Source organism: Pteronotus mesoamericanus, unplaced genomic scaffold (assembly GCF_021234165.1).
Source record: "Pteronotus mesoamericanus isolate MK-2021 breed Mesoamerican mustached bat unplaced genomic scaffold, CSHL_Meso_final contig_116, whole genome shotgun sequence".
NCBI lineage: Eukaryota > Metazoa > Chordata > Mammalia > Chiroptera > Mormoopidae > Pteronotus > Pteronotus mesoamericanus.
The window spans coordinates 22,925,605-22,947,831 of record NW_026555027.1 but is presented as its reverse complement, the minus strand read 5'-3'; the positions used below and the strand labels follow the sequence as shown (position 1 = coordinate 22,947,831).

Genomic DNA, 22,227 nt, shown 5'->3' with positions numbered 1-22,227 from the left:
CCCAAAATTCCACAGCACGCCAAGAAAATATATTGTTTGTTGATCTGACAAAAAACAGGTATAATTTTGATTCATTCACACCAGATGGTTATTGTTGTGTGGCTGTTATCATTTTTTTAAAAAAATTTCATTTATTTATTTTCAGAGACAGGGGAAGGAAGGGAGGAAAAGAGGGAGAGAAACATCAATGTGTGGGTGTCTCCTGCCCATCCTTTATCGGAGACCTGGCCTACTACCTAGGCACATGCCCTGACTGGGAACTGAACCAGTGATTCTTTTGTTTGCAGGCCAGTGCTCAATCCACTGAGCCATACCAGCCAGGGCTGTTGTAATTTTTGTATTTGACAATTTAAGTGAAAAGAGATTAGTGCCCCTGACTAAATAATCAATCATTGCGTGTTTTAAAAATTCTTATGGCACAGCACTATGCTTCTTGTGGCATGCCAGTTGAAAATCTCAGGTATATGCCAAGTGTCTAGCACAGAACTAAACATACAACAGGTATTTGCTAAATGTCATTTTCTTTCTTATCTTCCAAAGAGATGATATTTGAGGCAGCAGAAAATTTCATAGGAAGACAAACTGCTTTTCCAGAGACCATAATGAAAGCCAAAGTCAACATTAGAATGCATCGATTCTAACCAATTAACTATCTTAACAGAGCACAGAAATATTTATTCCTTATTATGGATTGTTCTGAAGTGGTATATGGAGAGTAATGAATAGGCTAAAACGTTTTTAAAATGTTGCAAGATTCTTAATTTTAACTGGAGACAAAGCTAAGTGAAAAACAAAGACCCCGCCTGACACTTGCTTCTTGCACTAGGCACCAAAGGTGGCATCCCCCTGGTCACTGGCTGTGTCTTCTGCATGCTGCCTGGGAAGCAAAATCTCTCAGGTGCTCAAAGCTTTCAGGGTGGACTCAGCCATCTGATGAGCAAGTAACTCAGGTGGGGATGCAGGAAGCAGAGTTTGAGGCTCCTTGTCTGAGCCAGTGATCCTCAACTCTGGGAGCTGAAGTCCTGCCCCGCCCCAGATTCTGGTTTAATGAGTCTGAAGAAGAGCCAGGCACAGGCATTTTTTTGAAAGCCCCTCCATGTGATAGTAATGGCAGCCAGAGTTGAAAAATGGTCTGGGCAGTGATCAAAACATTGCTGGAATGGACTCAAACTCCCTACAAGCATCCAGAATGACGGGAAGCTCAGAGTGGTAGGAAGAAAGACATTAAGTACAGGGCCAAACATTGAAAAGCAATTCAGCAAAGAATGAACATGGCTTTGACCCCAGACTGGAGACTGTAATGCCTTGTGGGGTCTTTAGCCCTGACTAAACAAAGGATTACAGATTATTCTTTCAAGATTCTCTCTTTGCCCTTCATTTTATTAGTACTATTAAACTTCTGCAAAAATCTCAGTGACTAGCAAAAATAGCCTAGTGGACATTAAAAAAAAAAGGGCATCAGCACTCTTGTTTTCTAGGACAAGATTACATCGGCCACCAATCCTAAAAGGATAAGGTACAAGTGAGACACATCAGTTTTATGGGTTCAGGGTGTGGTTTCTCCCACTGGTGCTATGTAGAATGATTAATGATTAATTCAATATGGGGATTAAAACACTTAACTGAAGCCTAGTTAGAGATGGGTTACTAGGTCATTACATTGTTCCAACATGTTTTATCAACATGGGGCAGCTCTTGATTTTCCACCAACAGGTTTTCATGTCTATGGCTCCTAAAAATGAAAAAGTAAAATTCATTCTAAACACAAACATAAATGCATTTCTTATTTTCTGTGTCATTGTTTTCTCTCTTAGCAGAGATAATTGAGGATCAACTGGAAGAGTGACACAGCAGCCACAAATTCACCTGAATAAAATGCTGATCCTTCTTGAAGGTACACTGCCTGGTAAAGAAGTTATACACATTTAGTTCACCCTGGATATTGCACTCTCCCAAGTATAAACCTCAATTTTAAAAAAAGTGTCTTCAAGACAGGTGAGAACTGTTGGATGGAATATTAAAGATGTTGATCAGATGGAGCTATAAGATCACAAAGGTGCTGTGAAAAATGCACACAAGAAAACTTGGGTGGAGGTGTGCCTCATTCACATTCCAAACACATGAGTTAAAAGATCTCGTCATTTGCTCTCAAGTGCTTTAATCTCTCATTCTGCCTGATTTTGTGCAGTTGCCTGCCTCACACACTCTGGTTTCTAACTCTTTGCCTTCTTCCAGCCCATCTAGTCTTTGCTTTCAATTCCTTTCTTAACCAGAAAGGTTAGGATGGCTGGATAATATCGTTCAACATTTAGAAGATTCTCTTGCCCTCTTCTCAACTCCTTTGCTTTACTCTTCCTTCATTGCACCTGCCTGGAAAAAATTCATACCTGGATGAATTTGAGTGTCTGTGTTCATCACCTATAACCAAGATACTGAGCTGTGCTGGAGAAAATCTGAGACTGCTGAGACTCATGCACTGTAAATTTTTGGTTTATACTAATTGCACATAGAGACGACCAGTCTTCTGTTTTCTAATCATTTTTCTCCACCATTTGGATTCCACTACCCTAGTTTTCTCAACCACAGATCCCACCTCCTCTTCCTTCATTGTCAGCAGATAATCACGCCTTCACAGAGCAATTCAACGAAGAACATAAAAGCAAACAAACTGTAACCCTCTCACTTTCTGCTACCAAATCTACCAACCTCCCCATAGCAGATGAGGATGATACCTTGCCCCTGCCCTGTGGGCATCCAGCTGCCTGTGAACTCCCCCTGGTATGCGGATACTCCGCCTTCCTAAGCTTTTGGTGGGTGTGCACTGGGTCCTGAGATAAGCAAACATTAACTAAGACAACTCCATTTCTTCCTCCTCTTTCCTTGCACTGTGGAAGAGGGTCTCTTCTACCCAAGATTTATTTTTCAACTGATTATCCAGGTCCTATTTCCTGCTTCTTCTTGGGACCTTACTCCGTTGCTTATCACCTCTCATTATTAGCTTTTCTTTGTCTGGTTCTACTTTGTTTATTTAGTATTAATTTTACACTTCCACTTCGATTCCTTTTTTTCATACTTGTCTGATTTGTATTTGCCCATTTCTTTATTTTCCATTTATTTTTATCCTTTTCCTTAAAGAACATGTCTAGGAACTAGCACTGTTATTTTTACCCAATTCTAAAACATTATAATTTACTATGATGGCATCTATATTAGATCTTTTTCCCTGAACTTTTATTTCATGCTTTTAGAACATTTCCTTTTGTATTTTCTTTACTTGTCTTTAATTTGATCAAGCCACATCTACCTCCCAGCCTCCATATACAGGGTCCGGCAGAAGTAACTCCTGCTTGAGTGTGGTTGGTAGGGTAACAATATGGGTGTAATAATTTATAGTTTTAATTTGAACATTTCATCTAAAATGTTATATGGTGTGCCTGAGTGTGATATTGTTGTTACCGAATTATAGGCTTATGATTTTGTAGTAAAAAAGGAGGCATTATTTGTGCTGGATCCTGTATATTCTGAATAGACCTTCTCTGTATGTCCACCGTATGATGAACTAGTTTCAAAATTAGTGGGCAACTGATTGATCGTTACTTTGAATCTTCGGTAAGAGTGAGGATATTTGAGTCATGGATAGCCTGTTCTTTGCCTCTCTCCTCAGTCCTCTCCAATTTGCTGTCTGCACCAGTAAACAGTGTGACCAGAATGAACTTCCTTAAATGCATTTGGCCAAGTGACTCCTGGAGTCAACAATTTCAGACTCCCAATCACAAAACCAATAAATTGCAAGCTTTGTGGCATGGCCTCCAAGGTTCTTTGTAATCTTTCTAAAGCCTTCTCTCATTGTTTTATTTACCATACAGTTCCCTCTCCAGACCATGCAAATTTAGACTTCCATGTTTCCCTGCCTGAAATTTACATATCAGTTCATTTAGAAAATATTTATTGAGCCCTTATCATTCTTCTAGAACCATGCCAGATGGTGGGGTCAAAATGGCAGATGATAATAATGGAGCTCCCAGTCTAGTGGGGAAGACAGAAAAACATTCAAACAGTTACAGTACAGGGCCCAACAGGCTACATATTAATAAGAAAGGCTGTGATGGGAACTAATAGAAACTCTCCACCTGGACTTGGATGGTCAGGAAAGCAATAATCAAGCCTGGATGTGAGGGAAGAGTAAGTAGGAAATTCAACCAAAAGAACTGCCTGTGGCTTTCCTTCTCTTTACAGATTCCTAGGCATCCTTCAAAATCCTGCTACCTCCAGAAGCTTCTCCTTGCTTCCCAGACAAGGTAGTTACTTCCTGATCTGTTATTTCTATGTCTTTTACCTCTCTCTCTCTGTCTCCTTACCTCCATCATGTTAATGTTAAACTGGTTTTTTGCTCATTAACTCTTTGAGCTAGTTCCTGCCTACCCCACTAGTAATCAGCTCAGATATCTCTTCCTTCTGGAAACCTTCGATGACCTCCTCAATTCTAACTTAGACAGCCCCTGTATGTGTTCCTATAGCATCTCATATTTCTCTCAGAGCACTAGTCCCACTGTGACTGATTGATTCATTCACTCATTCACTCATCCATTTCATAAATGAGCATATATTGAGCACCTTCTCCAATCTCAGCATGTGTTCTGAGCTGAGAATCCAGCGGGAAACAAGTCAGTCTAAGAGTTATCACCAGCACACATAAATGCCGGGTGTCCTCTTGGGGCGCCGGTCTGGGAATTAGGTCACCTCTCCCTTACCCATCCCCACCCCCACCCCACGCAGGCTGTGTGCTGTGTGAGGGCAGGCACTGTGCATTGGAGCATCTTTTCTCCCATTTCCCCAGCACAGCATCTGCACACCTTTGTGCGATCCGTGAGCATGTGCATCAATGAGAAGAGTGCCGGATTCCATGCTTTATAGGAGAGTCATGCATTTTCTGCCCAATAAGGCAGCAAATTCACTGGCAGGGCCAGAGCAGCTGACCAGCCCACACAGGAAGGTGCTAAAAGGGATGGGAGAGCTGCTCTGCTCTCAACCTTGACTCTGGGAATGGTATAACAGGTAACAAAGCCAGACAGAAGGTCACTTCCTGAAACGTGTCTCAGGACCAGTCCAGTCTCCTCTCCTCAGCCAGAGGTTACAGGTGTCATTGCCGAAAGCAGCTGGCCTGAGTTGGGCTGAAGTTTCTGCTCAGTAAGGGCAAAGGGAAAGTGGGAGGTACCATACGTACAGGAGGGGAGGTAGAGATTAAGAAGAAATGTGACAAAGTCCTGCAGAAAGTTTGTTACTGTCCGCAGAGCCAAGCCAGGACCCTCTGTCTTCCCGCTTCCTTCTCTTCAGTCTGATGAGTTCCCCATGGCTAGACTGTCAGCTCTAGTTCAGCTCCTGCTCACCACCCCTTCACCCATTCTCTGTAGTTACATGTTGGGTAGCCTCTTCCTCCTCTCATTTCAATTAGTTATCAAATATAAACTGTGTGTTGAGGGTATTTTCTGTTTTGTTCTTGTGGAGGTTGTCCTTTGCTTATTTTCCTCATCCAAGTGTTACAATGAAGTTTTTATTTGTAAATGAGCCTCAGCTCTCACTGATCCTTTGGGATTATGACAAAAATGTACAGAAGAGGGTATATTAAAAAGGCAAAGCTGCATATTTATCCTGCAGAGGGAAAACTTGTCAAGTAGATGAACTGAGGCAGCAGGAGATAAACGTGAACTGACCTTCCAAACTCTGAGCAGGCCTCACACTATAGAAAAGGCTGGAAGAACTTAAATTTTCACCTTGGCTACCAGTGACATAGAAAAGGCTCTGATATGCTTGAGTAGGGGGAAGGGCTTTCGAGATCCAGGAATATCAGAGCTCTTTAGGCAAGTGTACTTTAAATTTCCTTTGGGAATCTGCATTCTGAGGTTGGGTGGATTGAAATGCTTCCCCAGCTTCAGGAGAGGGTCGTGATTGACTGAAGTCCTTCAATGATTGGTTCAGGATTGATACAAAAGCCAATCATAGCCAATGGGCTATGAGGCCTGGAGTTGCTGTCGCCACCTGGTCTCCCTGAGGGCAGTCTGAGAATGGAACCAACCTTCCAGCTTGCAGGTCTCATGGTCTAATCCCTCGATGAAGCCATAGGGGTCCACAGTCCATGTGAGCCCGAAAGTTCTCCTATGTGAGCCCGAAAGTTCTCCTATGTGAGCCTAGCAATATCTGTTCTTGCTTACGCTGATTTTTTTCTTTGCTTTGAACTGGGTTTTCTGTTCACTTATTCAAGAAGCCTTCTGATGGATCCACACTCACTAGACCTAAAACAAACTGAGATTTTACTCCTAACTTTGTCCAGCTAAGGCCCCTGAGGCTCATGTATGAATCTCCACATGCCTTCCTTCATTGTGTTGACCCACAGCAAGTCACCCCTCAGGCATTTCTGTCACCCTCTCAGAGGTGGCTCCCCGCAGCCCCGCCCTCCCTTAACCCAAGCATATCAGAGGCACAGCACCCCTCTCCAGGAGAACTCACCCCAACTGCCTCCCTCATGTTTAGCCTCACTGTTAGAGGAGCTCAACTGAATTGTTGATTGAAATTATAAAATCTTCATTTGGGTTTTCATGCTACATAGGGTTTAGGAAAAGACTCTTATCACTGTAGAGTGTTCAGAGCAAACTCTGGTCATACAAAATGAATAGACTTGCATGTACACAAGGTCTGCCATAGGCTGCTTCTGTGAGTGCAGCAGCCAGGGCTGGACTTCATGAGGTCTTGAGGGCAGTGCGCACAGGAGGGAAAGGCAGGAGGTAGGAGCTTCATTCAGGGCACCCGCACAAAAGCAAACAGTCTTCAGTCAGTGGCACTCTTACTTTGAAATCTCTTACAGGGGAAGCACAGCTGATCACGGGCCTTGAGACCCAGATTCTGGCTCCTACTCTTCTGTGGAACTTTGATGGGTCTACCCTAACTATGGGGAGTGGTACCAGAAGGTCTCCAGGCTCTAATATTTTCTACTTTTAAAGTCAAGGCATTTTTACCCAGCCACCACCCTGGAGTCATGCTGAATTTGACCACTGATCACAGCATGATTGTGAAAGCCGGAATGGGCCTGATGTGCCTGGTCCAGCCATTCGCACCTGGAAGAAGAGGCTAAGGAAACGGAGGGGCACGGGGCTGTGGGGACTTGAAGGCTGGAGGTGATGGGCAGGGACCTGCTGGCTGGTGGAGGGGCTGGGGGGGAAGATGAGGGCTCTGCTGCCTCTGCCACTGGTCAGGGACATTTCCCCTCTACCTGCCTCTTCTTTTCTCATCTGTAAAGGGGCTGGTGACTGCAAGAACTAATTCTCTCTCCCATAACTGTGAGACCATGTTTCTAAACTGTTATCAGTTCCAGCAAATTGACCGCCTCTGGGTCTGTGGAGGACCTTCTCTCCCCTGATACTCAGTGAAACGTTCTGCAGGCATTTGTTTCACTTTGGAACCCCAGGTTAGCATTAGAGGGCTATTCCTCCCTTTACTGCTACCCTGAGGGCAATGAAGGGGGTGCGCGCGCGTGCTGTAGGGGGCTGCAGGCTCCTATGCTTCCTCTTCTCAAGTTCTTCCCCAAACCCCAGCTCTGACCATGGAGCCGCAGGCTTCCTGCTCTCCCCTTGCTGTATCTGATACCCTCTGAGAGGGTAGACAAAAGCACGCGGGCAGCAGTCACTGGTAATTTAGAGGCAGCCAAGTTGTCAGCAATTCTTAAGAAGGATTTTACCCATGAAAGTATGAAAAATGAAGAAGCAATATTTTAAAACAATTTTGTAAAAATACAAATGCCTTTTCATTTTTAATGTGTATACACCATGACATTTACTCAAGGTAGACTTTCCAGGAAAAGTAACAAGCCTAAAATTCTCTTGTTACATGTTTGATATTCATACACCATTTAAATTCTGTGGGTATTTTGGTCTTAAGATAGTTCAGACTGTGTTATGCAGAAAAATCGGTAAACTCTCTGAGGAAAGAAATTACACTTATCAAATTGTTTCTTAAGCGTCTTAGAGGCACTTTATAAATACTGTTCTTATATTGTTCTAATAGGTGAGGTGGCTAGTTTGCATTGGCTTCACTAATAAGAATGACAGTCACGAAGAGTGTCACAAAAATAATGCATCCATGTTAAATATTTAAAGTCATCTTCTCCTAGTATCAAAATATTTAATGCAGCGAGAGCATCTCCAAGGCAGAGGGAGATGAGCCAGGAGTACCTTCTGCATATATGCAACACATTAGAAAGGAGTTGCACACTTCTTATGATTCACTCCTTTTACTCTAGAAGGTTCCCTTGGTTAGAGAGGGGAATAAGGCGAGATAGGCCCAGGTGGCAGGTGCTGAATGGAAGGGAATCAAGCATAATCTGCCTGCAGCAGTTACCTTCCTAGGACTTCAGCTCCAGAGAACGCCAAGGCTGGCCCTAAGCTGGGCAGATTTTCCTCTTGGAGGCTGTATAGTCAGGTGAAAATGACTCAGGCCAGAGCCACTGGTTAGGACTGGCCGCAGCAGCTGCATAGTGGGTAGACATCATAGCTGCTGGCACCTGGCTCACCAGTCACCAGTTCACACGTGTCTCCATCCTCTTCCCTCTGGGGAGGGCAATGGGTTCCAAACCTGCCGCTGCCTCAGACTCATCAGTACAGCCTTTAAAAAACCCTTGCCCCCCTGCTGGGTGGAGACGTGTTCTCTCCTCTCAGAGAACGTAAGTCTGGCAAACTCCACAAGGTGGGTGTCCTAAACCTGGGCAAATATCTCAATCCTCTATCCGTGCAGGTGATCTCAATGACATCCCTGGGTCCACTTTTGCTAGAAGTTCCCGAGTCTCCATTTCCAGCCCTGAGCTCCCTCTGGGTATCTGAAGCAAAAGCTCAGAGGCCCTCTGATCACTTCCCAACAAAGCTCCCGCTTCTCCAAATGCTCCCTCCTCTGACTGCTCCCTCCTGCATTTCCTCCTGAGCTTTCAGCTCATTCACCCACATGCCCAGTCCAGGAACCCAGGCACACTTCTCTGCTCAGGGACCTCTCATTCTGCACCCCAGGCCACCAAGTCCCAATTATTCTTCCTCTTAAATAACCCTCTCCTTCTGGTGCATGCTTAACACCACTGCCTCATCACCTGACCCCGAATTTATCTCCCTATCTCTGGTTTCAGTGCTTCCCTCTCTAATGCAGCCTTGGTATCACTGCCAGAAAGCAATTCTAATACATTCGATCATGCCCTACTCCTGATCCAAGTTTTTGAATGGTTTTTCACATGCTAGAGCAAAGTTTTAAACTTTTTGTCACGAGGGTGCTTCCCACCCCCCTTCAAAATGTGATGTGAAGAACTAAAACAAAATGAGCTATTAAACTATGAAAAGATATGGAGGACAATTAACTGGATATTACTAAGTAAAAGGAGCCAACCTGAAAAAGCCACATACTGTATGGTTCCAACTATATGGCATTTTGCAAAATGCAAAACTATGGAGACAGTGAAAGGATCGGTGGTTGCCAGGGGTTACAGGGAAGGGGGAGATGAACAGGCAGAGCACAGAGGATTTTGGGGCAGTGAAAATACTTGGTATGATATAATGGTAGATATATGCCAAGTACATTTACCCAAGCCCATAAAATGTAAAATACCAAGAGTTATACATATACCTAATGTAAACTATAGTCTTTGGGAGATAGTGATGTGTTAATGTAAAATTATAAACAGGGCACAACTCTGGTTTGTGACGTCCAAAGTGGGGGAAGGGGAACTTTCTGTACTTTTTGTTCAGTTTTGCAATGAACTGAAAACTGCTCTAAAAATAGTCATTTATTACTTATTACATTAAAAAATTCATATTTACATGTAGGAACAGAGCTACTTCGATGGGCGCTGTGGCAATGGAAGGAGGAGGGTGGAGAGAGGTGGAGACCTGTCGGTCCCTCATTGTCCAATCGTTCCCTCAGACCTTGGGACCTTAGGACTTGGAGGAACACCAGAGACCTGGAGGACAAGAGCTGCCTGTCTTATTGAGGCAAACGGGGGTCCCCCTCAGGCCTAGCTTTCCTTCCAGGCTCATTTCTTAAGGTTCCTGATCACCTTGTGTTCACAATATTCTACACACACTCCAGCGTTTCCCAAAGTACCTCCCGCTCCAGGGGAGTCTCCCTCCGGGCCATCGCTCCTATTGCTCCCTCTATCTTCAATTCTTTGCTGTCTTTTCCACCTCCTTCTCTGTTTGATGATTCCCTTCAAGCCTCAACAGTGCAGTCCCTTCCCTGCGAAGCCATCCCAAATTCCCCAGGGGCCCTTCCTCGTGCTTGGTTCATCCGGGACCCTCCATTGCCGCATCATCAAATACACCCTGTTGCTGTGTGTCTGATTCTTATTGCGCTGGGAGTGGTCTGAGAGCAGGGTCCTTGCTGCTTTCATGTTGGTGGCCCCTGTCACCAGCACAATGCCTGGTTTCCTAAATGTTTGCTCAGAATGAATGAATACATACGTACATGCCTAATACATACATTCTATTCTTCCTCTCTGAGATGATCCCCCTCCCACTAGGCTGAGATGATTTACAGTCACTCTTTGATAGACTTACTCTTTTTTAAATCAGTTTCTTTGACTTTGAGTCTTAATAGCAGTTGCCAGTGTTTTCATAAACAAGGCCAGACACAGCAACCCACAGGTGGGTTTGGCCACTCAATTTTTTCCCCCTCTTTCTCTCATTGGCAGATCTGTTCCTTCTGGTTTGTTTTCGGCTCATCCTCAGGTTGCTTCACCTGCTTTCTTTCATTTACACACGCTCTTAGTTTATCAAAAGAAACCTTGGCAGGGCAAGAAGTTCCCAGTCAGTCCTCTGGTAGAGAAGAAAGTCAGAATTGTTAGCTTTAATTATGGCTTTTCAAATATTTCAATAAAGGGCATTTAGAGTGGTGTGAATGCTTGGAACACTTAATACTTAATTTCCAAAGCCTCAGTTGAACACGGGCTGTGATTTTGCTGACATCCCAAGCCCACAACTGAAAACCCAGCCCCCTCTGGATTTGACAGATGGGGTCTGCAGACCCTGACAAATTATCTAAGGCAGGAGCATCATTCCTTTCTCTGATTTTATTGTCTCCTCTGGCTTACAGAGGTAGCTCAGAAAGGTTCTTAAAGAATGCTTATTCAAGCCGTCAAGCTTTGTGACCTGTTTTGAATGAAGCCAGTCAACCCTTAAACTTCCTTGTTTCCTCTTATTTTTTTCATGCCAGGGTCTTATCACAAGCGTTCAGACTCTCAAGGAAGCTTGAAGCTCAAATCGGGACTCCTGCTCCTGAATCGTCTGTTTTAAAGTTCTCCCCTACAGCTCAGACACATGGGGTTTTCAAAAGCTGCTGCCTGCCTTCTGGAGACCCATTTACATGCAGCACATCATAGACACCTAAAATGTTTTATAGTCTCAAGGACCTTTGGTTGAATTTTTTAGGTACTTTCGACTAAATTATGCTCTGCTGTAGCCCCTGACTCTATGAGATAACTGGTTAATGATTTTTACCATATTTCTTAATTATATTTTCTTAAATTATTATATTTATAGGTAGTTTATATTTTTAGGTAGTTTCTGTCAATAACAGAGTGAATAATTATTTATCGTAAAGCACATTCTCATAAAACTAAGGTTAGACTGTCCTTGATAGCGAATCTCCTTTCAAACAGGAGTGGTAATAAGATTAGGGCTATAAATTAAGTAAATGTCAAATTCCTGTAGACTTATGGTGAACAAAGCCCATCCTTACCTCCCAAATCAGATCAGGAAGAATCAGAAAAACTTAGGCCTCAGTACCCTTAATATCTTTGAAATACAGTGAAAAGAGGCGGAATTAGCTGCCACTATCATTGTTCATTCATTGTCATTCCTTCCCTGGGCTCCACACTTCCATTCAACAGGAGTCAAGAAACCCTCCTCCCGACTTTCATGTATATGTATCACCTTGTTCCCAAAGTATTAAAGGTAGATTATACAAGTATGTAAAATCTAAAATACATAAAATATAGAAAAACAAGTGAAGAATTTAGGCAAAGAGAAAATAAGGATAGAAAAAGTTCCGACGAGGCCACAGGTTTGAGCTCACAAGTGCTGGCCACGAGGTCCCTCACATTTGCTAAATGTAGGAAACACATGAGGCTCCCTCTAGGATGTGCTTTCACATCTGATTTCTTTCTGTCTGATGGGCCCCGTAAGGCATTGTGGACACGTGGCTCCTTGAGCCTGAGAGAGCGAGGGCTGTGCTGGCAGGAAAGAATCAGAAGGAGAAATGGGCAATGCTGGTCAAGAAGTCCCTTTTCGCCTTAAACCTGCGCCCCAGTCACTCCCTGGTGCACTCCCCAACCTCCCCCTCCCGGCCCACCCTACATGATATGCCGAGTACTTACCAAGACCCAAGCAAGAAACTCTGAGTCCTGATTTTCCAAGATTCCTGGAATAAAAATAAAGCAACAGGTGGTCACTGTTTTGAACTCAGGTTATGCTGTATACATTTAATCATGAATATTACATCTCACTTTGATGACGCTGTGCCTGGCTAGAGTCGTGGGCGAGGCCAAGCCCCAGACACACGCTGTGTGGCCTTCGGGAGGTTCTCATTCAGCTCCACTGGAGCCTTAGGGAGCTCAGAAGGTGCTTGGGCTCAGCACAGGAATAAACGTCCCCACCAAACACAGGTTTTCAGCCCCGAATGATAGTTTTTACTAATTTGTTTACCAATTGTCTTTCTCTTCCTAGAATGTGGGTTTCTTGTTGACAAGATCTATATCTTATTTATCAACCAGTCATTCACTATTTATGCATTATTCATCAGCAGAGCCTGATGCACAGTGAACCCTGAATATATATTTGTTGGCTGAGTAAATGACAAGCTGACTTCTAAAACTGAGTATTATTGCTACTGGACGAAGACTATTAAAAGAAGAAATACAAAATCTTTTAGGCTATATAAATGAAATTATATTTTCTTAAAAAAAATTGCATAAAGTTGCTACAAGAGGGTCAGAGAGTCATTTTTAAGCGATTCTTTTTTTTCTCATCAGCACCTTTGCTTTTCAACCCTAATAGTGTATCAGGGAAAGGAAATACACAGGGAGAGAACTAGACACTCTAATATTTATTATAAGGTTTTTGTCCATGGAAACCTGGGCCCAATCCATCTTCCTGTCATCTGCCTAACCACTGTCAGGGAAGAAATCAAATTCTCAGAGAGAGGTTGCCTGATAGAATTTTGTAGGGGTCCAATGTGAGGAGGTGAAGCTTAAATAATTCAAACATAGTAGAAAATTGCATTCCTTTCTCTTTTTCTATTTAAATTTCCTTTTCCAATCACGGTTTACATTCAATACCATTTTGTATTAGTTTCAGGATGACAGCATAGTGGCTAGACAATCATGTATTTTACAAAGTGATCCCCCCGATATTTCAAGTACTCACATCCCATAGTTTATAATCAGATGCTCTTATAAGAACACAGTTTCTCCTCCCCCCACTCAAACAAAACAGCGCACAAATTTTTCCAGCTGCCGCATAGCTCAGTTCTTCCAGGTCCTCCCTTGATCTTCCACAGTCTGGTTTCTTCAGAGTTAGTAATTAGTGCTGTCGTTTCTGCATTGACTTCTTCCCTTTACTTATTATTCTTGTTTATAAACTCACCCAAGCAACACATTTAATTTCACAACATAGTCCACAGTGCATTGTCTTGCAAAAAGCTGAAAGACCCAGGTTTCTATCCCATTGTCACAACTAGCTAGGTAACCTCGGAGAAGTCACTTCCTTTCTATGGGGTTCAATTTCTTCATTAGTAGGGTGGGATATTAATGACGGTGCCATATATCCAGCATCATTGTTAGGGGGCTGAGACGTGGTAATGTATGCTAAAGCACTGCACAGTAAACAAAGGCAAGGCATAATTACTTTGGGTATCTCTGTCTCTGCTCACCCTCTCATAGACATAGTGCTAAGTCTTCCCACATGAATTGGATATGTCCCCCTGGAAGAAAACTCCTGTGTAAAGGTGAGTATGAAAAATATTTTGAACTATTATACTAAAAGAAAAATAACTGGACCCTTCTCATGAAAATACTTTGCATAAGAAATTGTTCTTTATTTATTTTAATTTTTAATTTCTTAATTTTTAAAATTAAAACTGTATGTCAAAAAATTGTTCTTTTAGTCCTGTCTGGGTGGATCAGTTAGTTGGAGCATTGTCCAATACACCAAAAGGTTGTATGTTCAATCCCTAGTCAGGGTGCAACAGGAGGCAGCCCATTAATGTTTCTCTCTCACATCGATGTTCCTTTTCTCTCTCTCTAAAATCAATAAACATATCCTCAGGTAAGGATTTTAAAAAATTGTTTTTTTTAGTCGTTTCTTACAAACTACAGGATATAAAACCAATAGATCTTTCTTTTAGTCTAAAAGTCTACAGATTTTAAGGATAGGCATTAAGAGCAAAAGCTACATAGTGGGGAAAATTGAAAAAAGACTACACCAAAACAAACAAAAACGTGTGTGTGTGTGTGTGTGTGTGTGATTAAGAGTCTTCCAGGTAGAGTTATTTAACATTAATGAGTCAGCAAAGACTTATGGAGAGGTGACAACATTCCAGACAATGTCCAGGTCATGAAATATAGAGAGGAACAAGGCACAGGGTCTTTGGAAGGGGGCTGCTATCTCAGGCTTGTATTTGCATGCATACACACACACACACACACACACACACGTATGTGTCATTGGTTAAAAATCTAGGTAAGAAATTTCCTGTCACTTTATAAAGTACCTAGGAATAAATCTAACCAAGGAGGTAAAAAACCTGTACTCAGAAAACTACAGAGCACCGAAGAAATAGATTAAGGAAGACACAAATAAATGGAAACATATACCATGTTCATGGCTTAGAAGAACTGACATTATCAAAATGTCCTTACTACCCAAAGCAATTTGTAGATTCAATGTAATCTCTGTTAAAATACTAATGACATATTTCACTATAGAACAAACAATTAAAAAATGTATAAGGAACCATAAAAGACCCCGAATAGCCTCAGCAATTTTGAGAAAGAAGAACAAAGTAGGGGAGATCACAATACCTAATATCAAACTCTATTACAGGGCCACTGTAATCAAAACAGTCTAGTACTGGCATAAAAACAGACACATAGATCAATGGAACAGAATAGAGAGCCCAGAAATAAGCCCATGTCTCTATGGTCAATTAATATTTGGCAAAGGGGGCAGGAGCATAAAATGGAGCAAAAATAGCCTCTTCAACAAAACGGTGTTGGGAGATCTGGACATGCAAAAAAATGAAACTCAACAACCGACTTACACCATACACAGAAATAAACTCAAGATGGATAAAAGACTTAAATATAAGTTGCAACACCATAAAAGTCCTAGAGGAGAACATAGGCAGGAAAATATCAGATATTCCATGCCACAATATTTTCACCGTTATGTCCCCTAGAGCAAGGGATATAAAGGAAAGAATAAACAAGTGGGACTACATCAAATTAAAAAGCTTCTGCAAGGCTAAAGAAAACATCATAAAAATGAAAAGGGAACCAATTATATGGGAGAATATATTTGCCAGTGATACTTCAGACAAGAGTTTGATCTCCAAAATATATAAAGAACTCACACGACTCCACAGTAGGAAGACAAATAATCCAATGAAACAATGGGCAAAGGACCCGAACAGACGCTTCTCCATGGACATACAGAGGGCCCATAGACCTATGAAAGGATAGTCAGCATCTCTAGCCATCAGAGAGATGCAAATTAAAATCACAATGAGATGCCACTTCATACAAGTCAGAATGGCCATCATAAATAAATCAACAAAAAGCAAGTGCTTGCAAGGATGTGGAGAAAAGGGAACCCTAGGGTACTGCTGGTGGGAATGCAGACTCATGCAGCCACTCCGGAAAACAGTATGGGATTTCCTCAGGAAAACTAAAAATGGAACTTCCTTTTGACCCAGCAATTCCACTGCTGGGATTATACCCTAAGAATCCTGAAACACCAATTCAAAAGACCTATGCACCCCAATGTTCATAGCAGGGTTATTTACAGTAGTCAAGCGCTGGAAACAGCCTAAGTGTCCATCAGTAAATGAGTGTATCAAAAAACTGTGGTACATTTACACAATGGAATGCTATGTAGCAGAAAGAAAGAAGGAGCTCCTACCCTTCATGACAGCATGGATGCAACCAGAGAGTACTACACTAAGTGAAATAAGCCAGATGGTGAAAGACAAATACCATATGATCTCACCTATAAGTGGAACCTAATCAAAATAAATGAATGAGCAAAATAAAACCAGAGACATGGAAATAAAGAAGAAACAGACAGTGATCAGAGGGGAGGGAAGAAGTGGATAATGGGGGAAAGAAGGGGAAGGAAGGGGCAAGTCAAGGAACACGTATAAAGGACCTATGGACAAGGACAATAGGAGGGAGGATTTAATGGGGGAAGGGTGGGCAGGGGACAGAAATGGGAGAAAATGGGGACAACTGAACAATAATAAAAAAATTTTTTTTAAATGGAGAAAAAATTTGTTTTAAAATTTAAAGAAATTTCCTGTCATTTTTATATCTTTCAGTGATTCTGAGAACCACAGGGAGGAGAGATGTGGTGCTGAAAACCATGCAGAGCAAGACATCTCTATCACAAATGCAAATAAGGCAAATCACAAAACTGAGTGACATCTCTGCATCCAGCATGGGGAGGTCTGCCCTATTTGCCTATGAGAATGACTTAGGAAGATAATGGTTACTCTGCTATGTATGGGTTTGGAGGACCAAAGGGAGAAACAACTTGAGAATGGTCAGCAAAAACAAACTGCAAAGTAGCAAACACTAAACATGGCTTGCTTGCCTTTTTTTTTTTTTTTTTGCCACTGCTATTTAAACACCCAGGGCAGCTTCTCTGGAATGAAAACTTTAGCAGATTTTGCACTGTAAGAAAAGTTCAGTCACAGACAAATATTGATATAGTGGTGATAGGTCCCACATTGAGCCTTGGTGGTTTTATTTCCTGTAACCCTTTTAAAAATATCTTCAACCTCTAGAGGAAATGGTTGCCATATTCAGGTGGTTGTTTTTAAAATGAGAAGCATTTTCTGTGCATAAGCTGTATTTGATCTCTAAGTCTATCATGCTGACTCTGTCCAGGGCTGTGTATGTTTGTTAGACTCTTACCTCATAAAGGATTTTCAGCACATAACAATGCCTCTCACTCTGCAGATGGAAAAGGCAGGAGGAATTAGTTTCCTCCAATTCAGGGCACGGAATTCCAACACAACTTCCGCAATTCCAAATGACACATCTGCATCCTCCTGCCTAACTGGAGATGTGGCACTTGTCCAGCTACACTGATCTATTTAAGCTTTGCTGGATAATAGGATCTCACATACTGGATGCATTTGATCTAATGAGTACAACGTATATCATCCATATAAAAAGCTTGTTTGTGTGGCTATACCACCAAATAATGGCCAAGTTTACATATCATGCTGTGCTATAACAGATGCTTTGGAACCTTCTTTATCTCACCAAATGGAATTTTCATGAACACTTTATGATCTTGTGTGGCATTGCCCAACAAAACAGCTTTATAGATTTGTTTGATTTCTTGATTCCTGAGCACTTGCACAATAGAGGCTACATAAAAATTCCATAAGCATATCACATTTCCAATTAAATTGAATTTCTTTCCTATTTGATTCAAAATACCATTTTCATTGTATGGGTTTAAGTACTTTATCTGTGTCAGATATACCAGAAGGAAGTCTCAGCGTGTTCATTTTTAGTATCTGCTCCTGTTCGACTCAAAATAAAAGCTCCTCTTTCCCAGGTGAATCAGAGCTGCTCTGCTGCTAATATTAGAAATGAATGACATCAGCGTGAGGGCATGGGACATGGAGCTTTGCCAGTCAAATTTTGGAAATCCTAAATCTGAAATCAAAACTTCGGTAAAGAGTTAGAGGAAATAGAGCTTCTGAGAACTCAACAGTGGTATTTCTTTCTGAAGGCAGGACTATCACTTAGTGAATACTTGGCTGAACTTATTTTAGGATGATGTTAATTCTGTGGCAGAGACATTAAATATAATTCCTAGAGTTGTTTTATGGAGCATACACCAGGCTCTTTTTGATTTTAAGGCAATAATAGAGTTTTGAGAACTGAAATCAATCGCCACTTAAGCACAGCATCACAAGCCACTCTGATACTTGCTGTTCCTTTACAAATCTAAGGTGCTAAAAGCAGAAGATTAGCAGCCCAAATGTGGAATTTTAAATTGTTTGCTTCTGAATACATGTATTTTAGACATTATTCATGATTATAAATGGCTCAGGAAAGAGGAGTAGCTAGCTAAAATGTGTACCTTGCATTTGACCAAGAAAGAGGCATATTGCATGGGACAAAATTCCTGATATAAAGATTGACACAACAAGAACGACTGAAAGGGGTTCCAGTGGCCACGTCAGGCTCACAGAAATAAGTTCCAATCTGACCTGTTTTCATGTGTTCAGATCATTACATCATCTGCTGTCTCACTCTATTTGAACATCTTTGCAGTCCCTCTAACTCACACTCTGCTGTTGTGGGCTGCCTCACCTGGAGGTTACTAGTGAAATCTGGGGCATGGAATTTTTTTTTTAAAAAAAAGAAATGTACATTTAACCTTTCTTTAAAAATCTAGAGCATAAGGCAGGTTCATTTGTCAGTCAGCTGCCTTTGATGATTGCACAGGAACACACATTTTGACTGCCATTCAGGTGACTACAAACTAATAATGCTTTCTGGTGAAGGCACGGTGCATCACCATTGAAAAGTGAATAATGACTTTTTTGGAAATCAAAAAGCCATGCATTTTGATGACAGGCATTGACAAGTAGCACAATGAACCCCTGTTTTATTTTTAACTTTTATTGAAGTAGCTACAAAGTAGAATGAGATTCTTTTAGATTCATTGAGTGATAGGTTTAAGTCATTTGTCAGTTGTAAATTCCAATAGACAATGTAAATTCTTATTTATTTTCTTTGAACATATAAAATCACCTATTGATCTTTATCATTCTAAAAGTCTAGAGAAGTGTGGCACAAGAGACTTCCTCTAATTACTTAGTTTGATAAAGATGTACCAAGTTTCAACTATATAACAAGCCTTGTATTCAGGTGTTGGAATGGGCTAGGTAGCAGATAGTTGCTGCTATCATGCAGCTTACAACAAAGAAAGGGAAGCAGATATTAAATAGTGAACCTAGTATTGGATTATAATCCTGAGAGTACACCCCAAGTGTAAAATTGGGATGTTGGGAAAGCTGACGTTGTCTGGATGGTTAGAAAAAGCTTCTCTAGCAGCATTTAATCGGAGAACCAAAGGAAGAGTAGGAAGTTAATTAATGGGAAAAGTAGGGATTAGCATGCCAAGCAGCGTGAACAGCATGTGCAAAGGCTCAGAGGTTGGAAGAAGCATGGGTAATTGAAGAAGTGAACGAGTATAGGGTAGTGGAAGAGTAAAGTGCAGAGTGACCCCAGGTGAGCCTGGGGGAGCAGCAGGAGGCCCATCAAACAGGGCCTTACTGGTTAGCTTATATTACCAATTATGGTCTTTTTTAAAAAATTGAATTTATTGAGGTGACATTGGTTAATAAAATTATACAGGTTTCAGGTATACAATTTTACAATACATTGTCTATATGTTATATTGTATGTTTATCACCCTAAGTCTGGTCTTCCTTCATCACCATGTACCCCCCTTATACCTTCTTTTACCCTCCCCGAACCCCCTCCCTCTGGCAATCACCAGACTCTTGTCTGTGTCCATGAGTCTTTCTTTCCTTTTTTTTCTTCCTTTATTTAATCCCTTCACCCTTGTGCTGTTTATTTTTTTCAGTAGTTATCCATTACTCTTTAATGTTAAGACCATAATTGGCATAAACTAACAAACCAATTTTGGTCTTAATATGAAGGAATAATGGAAGACTACTGAAAAAAATAAACAGCAGAAATGGGTTAAAGGGAGGCAAGAAGAGCTAGGAGTTTACTTTGGGAATCCTGATGAGAAATAACGGTACACTGAACTTGGATTTAGTGGAGGTAGAGGAATGGGGAAGATTCCAGATGTTCTTAACAGGTACAATCTGTAAGACTTTGTGTTTGATTGAATAAGAAGGTGAAAGATTAAGAGGAATAGTGGGTCATTCTCAGATTTCTGACTTGGGCAGCTGAGTAGAGAGGGGTCCATTTCACTACCGTAGGATTCATTTGAGAAACAGAGGGTTTTGACTCACCTTTGGGCATGTGGGCAAACATGCATGAGGTATCCTAGCTACTTGCCTGGAGCTCAGAGTGGGGAGAGACATTTTCTGGTATTTAGGGAAACAGGTGCCGTGGGCTAGGGTCAGCTGCCAAAGGAGACAGTGTTCATTTGGAGGAGAGGGCCAAGGACCTGGCCTTGAGGAGCTCCAATGTGATAGGTGGCAGAGAGGAAGCTGAGAAGGAAGGAGTGGCAGAGACACAGAAGGACACCAGGAAAGCCTCAGTGTAGAATAGAAGCCAAGGTAGAGATGGTTTCAACCGGGCAGAGAGATCCAGTCCTGGGAGCACGGAGAAACGATGCTTACTAGCAAGCCCCCAAAGGGAAGAATACACTTTGCCCTCTTCCAAATTTTGTCCAGGGTCACATGTCTCCTTACAACAGCATGATTATTTTCCTACAAAATCATCATATACAGACTTGCTGAAGCAAAGGTCAAGCCTTCCCCTGGCATCCACATTGTAATGAGAGCTATGATTAGTTCCACTGTAATGAGCTGTGCAGTTTTCAAAGGCAAATGAAACAAAAAAGCATCTGAGGTAGGAGTTGGTGCTTCACATCTTTTCAATTCCATTTACTGTGGGGGAGTTTCTTGCTTCCTCTATAGAAAGCAAAGTCAGCAGCACGATGCAGACTGAGGCATGAGCCTAAGTAAGAGGCAGGTTGATATTTCTGATGTAGACTGAGGCATGAGCCTAAGTAAGAGGCAGGTCGATATTTATATATCTACTTTAACAAAAGCAAATGCTTTCGGTCATAATGCATTAGTTTGCCTTCTTCCACTGTCCTTGACAGAGGAACAGGAAACTAATGTCTGTTTTCTCTGTGTGTCTATAGCCTTTACGTCTGCCTTCAGAGTGCCACGTATCAAAATGCATGTTAGACACATTGTGTACAAGGTTGTTTCCTCTTTCAGACTCAGATTTGTGAGGGCAAAGACTGTCTAATGCAGCTTCTTATTCCAAACACTTAGCACAGCGCTAGGTGCATAGTAGGTGTTCAGTGATGCTCATGGTGGGTGCTCTAATGCTATCACTTTGCTGTGGATAAAGACCACATTGTCCCTCACTTGTCCTCTTGTTGCCTTGAGTAGCTCTGTGGTTTGCTGGGAATCACTGGCCAGCACAGTGCAGGGCTGAAGCACAAATGGTGCAAAAGCACCTCGACCCCTCACTTTCAATGAAACCTTGGGAAAGTTACCAAACCTCTCTGTGCCCCATCTCTTACTGGGGATAAAAATAGGAACTACCTCATGGGGTGATTGTGATGATGAATGCATTTAAGATAGTACTTGGCACATGGTTAACGCTCTGAAAGTGCAAGCTGTTATCAGGCAGATACAGGTTAGAATCCAAGCTGCCACCTCCTGGTAGCCATGGACACCTCGTCTCTCCTCTCCCTGAGTGGATGAACACAGGAAACGTTGTGCCCTTTCACTCTTCTTTCAACCAATGTAGGTGTGAGAGCTCCTTCTAATTTTGCAAGAGGGTGGAGCTTTGGAACCTGCCAAGCAGGATGCCTTCTATCACCACCCACGCCGTTCCTCTTCTTCCCTGCCCTTCCAGCTAACAGTGCCTTTGTTTCAACGGGAGGGCCAACGCCAGCCCTCTAGTGTCCACCAACTCACAGCCTTGGACTCGAGTGAGAGGGGGAATGATGATCAAAGGCGATTTCTATGTTTAAATCTTACTCTTAGTCTCCAGCCAGCCCATCATAGGTCATCCCATCTGCATCTTTAGCGCACACCTCAAATTTAGAACACCAATCTGCAGCTCCCAGCCTCCCCAAAGAAAATAAAACTATACATTTTAACTCCCAAAGATCACTTTGTCTCCTCCCTCTTCTTTGGCCTCTACAGTCAGTCAGCAAATCCTAAAGAGCCCACTTCTGC

At 42.1% G+C, this 22,227-nt stretch overlaps 1 protein-coding gene across 2 annotated transcripts in view; it reads right to left on the bottom strand.

The window, feature by feature from the left end:
- Positions 1-22,227, bottom strand: part of KCNAB1 (potassium voltage-gated channel subfamily A regulatory beta subunit 1) — a 311,123-nt gene that overhangs the window by 92,710 nt on the left and 196,186 nt on the right. For both annotated transcript variants that reach the window (XM_054579914.1, XM_054579924.1), the window contains exon 2: positions 12,398-12,441. In XM_054579914.1, coding sequence (XP_054435889.1) covers positions 12,398-12,441 — 44 coding nt within the window. The remainder of the gene's footprint in view (positions 1-12,397; positions 12,442-22,227) is intronic.